Raw genomic sequence first — 2936 nt, forward strand, 5'->3', positions numbered from 1 at the left:
ATTCCCTGGGTTTGTAGCACACGAGTTCCATTAACAAGACCTACTCATGAACGTATCCCTCCGTCACCAGGAAGGAACTTTCTGTGGAACAAGTCTGATTTGTCTGAAGCTGCATTTGGGCCTCAGATGAACTTGGGAATGAGTTTTCACACAGGACAAGAGTTGTGTATTTTGTCCCTCATTTCTTACAGCGTAGTGATATTCTGAGTGGAAAACTTCAGGGTTAGCGTGGCGAATGAAGTGATGGAGACATCTTCTCACGTACATATGGGCACGTGCGTGTAATAAGCAAGCTTGAAAAATCCACAACCTGTCCTTTAATGTCAGTGAGTTTCATCTCTGACAACCTGTGCTGTGATAAATCACAGTGTACTCCAGTGCAGCACACATCCAGCAAAGACCATGTCCCACAGGATCCATACCAAAAACCCAGCTGGTTCTGCGTGTGCATAAAATGGGGTCAGAGTCGGGGCCAGATGATTTGCTGAGGAGACGCGACTCTGCCATCAGCTGCTTCTTTGGTATGTGTAGATCAGACAAGGTTTCCAGTACAGAGCTGGTGTGCACAGCTTCAGTCCAGCCAGGTGCAGCTCTGATGTGGTCTACAGCACCCCCTGCTGGACCCTCCTGAACAGCTCCCGTCTCTGGGCGGCCGTCATGGTGTCACAGCTCTGCAGCAGGTTTGCGATGATCAGGGTCTGCTGGACGCTGCAGGAGTGGACCCACACCCGCCCGTTCATCCCCACCACCAGCTCACAGGGGAACAGCTGCTTCAGGTCGGACTCGATCTTGCTGTGGGGGGCCAGCAGCCTGGGGGGGGGTGTGGTTTAACATTTCAGTTACTAATTCACATTAATTAATAATGCTGTGAAGTTAAATGATTTCAGGCTCCATTAAACTTTAACAATGTGTTAGAAATGTACACGGTGGCACTAAACACATTTGTATGAAACACTTTTCTAATAGAAACAACTTGTACACAAGGAAATGTGAGTTTTGTAAAGATAAAGGCAAAACTTTATTTGATATGAAATACGCCGAATGCGTCGATACTAAAACAGAGTTCATACAGATTGCTATGTGTGCTGCAGTCATGTGTCTGACCCGCTGTTTCACTTTCTCCCATTAACTATGTTTTAGTTTTACATTTTGAAAAGCAGGTTAACCTGGTGGTGTAAGTCATCTTTTTTTCTTTTGTTTAACGATTTTGAGAAGGCAATTGATGCCTTTGTCAGCTCCAAGCTAGATTGTAATGCACTTTATGTTGGAGTTAGTCAATCATCTCTTTCACGTCTCCAACTCATGCAAAACGCTGCTGCTGCTACTGACCAACACTCAGATACACCGGCTACCGGTATGTTTTAGAATTGATTTGAAATGACTGGTGTTTGTTGTTAAAGCACCAAATGGCTTAGCCCTGCCTTATCTTAGGGAGCCTTTACATACAAACCTGAAAGAACACTTGGGTCAAGGCCCGGGGACCAAGCATTTGCAGTAGCAGGGCCCAAACTGTGGTAAACTGAAATGTTCATATCAGATCGTTCACAGGCTTGGCAGTTTTTAGGGCGCTGTTAAAAGTCTTAACTACGCACACTGGTTTTTGGATCATAGTCGGGCTCTGATACTTTCCATTTGCTTTGGTTGGTTTTGTGAAGTACTCTGGTCAACACGCTGTTGTTTTTAAAGTCCTATATAAATAAACTTTATTCTCTTTCTCTTTGTAAAGCACTTTGAACGGCCTCTGTCTGAAATGTGTGTTAAAAAATAAAGCTGGCTTTTTTTTGTAGAATCACCGTACATTCACTGATTTCATTTACAACTTTTTAATCCCTATTATTTAATCACTTTAGTTTTAGTTTCTCTTCATGTCTGAATTGAACTCAGTAACTACTGAACACCTGAGTTTTTCCTGTTTACATGTTTTTTTATATTTAACAAGAATAAAATGTTTTATGTTTTTTAGCATTCTCTAAAAAAGAGAGGAGGCAGGACCAGAACATACTCTGTGCTCCAAACGGGTAACAGTTAGGTGAGTTACCTTCTGACAAGGCCTAGAGAGACCCTGAAGAGCAACCCTCCTCCTGCCAACACTCCCATCCCATTGGCTCGTCCTGAACCATCGATACACACCAGCTCCGGCTCCATGTCCTTATTGGCTATGAGGAACTGAGCAAAGACCAGGTCGCCCACCTGCACAGGAGACACACAGGGAGGGAGGTGTCAGACAGCACACAAACACCTGGTTGTGATATTCACCTTCTATAAAATAATCATGATGGGTGATGTTAATATTCATGTAGATGCTGACAGTGACAGCCTCAACAATGCATTCAGTTCATTATTAGACTCAACTGAATTTTCTCAAACTAAATAAACCCACTCACTGTTTTAATCACACTCTGGATCTTGTTCTGACATATGGCATCGAAACTGAACACTGAACGTTTTACCCCCAAACCCTCTTCTGACCATTTTCTAATCTTCTTTCGACTGTTCCCGTTAGGGGTCACCACAGCGAATCATCTGTTTCCACCTAACTCTATCCTCAGCATCCTCTACTCCCACCCCAACTAACTTCATGTCCTCTTTTAGCACATCCATATATCTCCTCTTTGGCCTTCCTCTTGACCTCTTGCCTGGCAGCTCCATCTCCAACATCCTTCTACCAATATAACCACTATCCCTCCTCTGCACATGTCCAAACCATCTCAATCTGGCCTCTCTGACCTTGTCCCCAAAACAGCCAACCTGAGCTGTCCCTCTGATGTGCTCGTTCCTAATCCGGTCCATCCTGGTCACTCCTAAAGGGAACCTCAACATCCTCATCTCTGCTACCTCCACCTCTGCCTTTTGTCTTTTCCTCACTGCTACAGTCTCTAACCCATACAGCATAGCTGGTCTCACTACTGTCTTGTACACCTTTCCTTTGATCCTTG

The 2936-nt window shown here is 44.3% G+C and overlaps 1 protein-coding gene across 1 annotated transcript in view; it reads right to left on the reverse strand.

The window, feature by feature from the left end:
• Positions 1-6: 6 nt before the first annotated feature.
• The window catches only part of exosc3 (exosome component 3), a 9700-nt gene continuing 6770 nt past the window's right edge, over positions 7-2936 (reverse strand). Inside the window, exons 3-4 of the mRNA XM_020594101.1 lie at positions 2039-2190; positions 7-810 (exon numbers count right to left, since the gene is read on the reverse strand). Of these exons, the coding sequence (XP_020449757.1) occupies positions 603-810; positions 2039-2190 (360 nt within the window). The 3' untranslated portion in view covers positions 7-602. The remainder of the gene's footprint in view (positions 811-2038; positions 2191-2936) is intronic.

The sequence above is a fragment of the Monopterus albus genome, unplaced genomic scaffold, assembly GCF_001952655.1.
Source record: "Monopterus albus unplaced genomic scaffold, M_albus_1.0 scaffold21.1, whole genome shotgun sequence".
Lineage (NCBI taxonomy): Eukaryota > Metazoa > Chordata > Actinopteri > Synbranchiformes > Synbranchidae > Monopterus > Monopterus albus.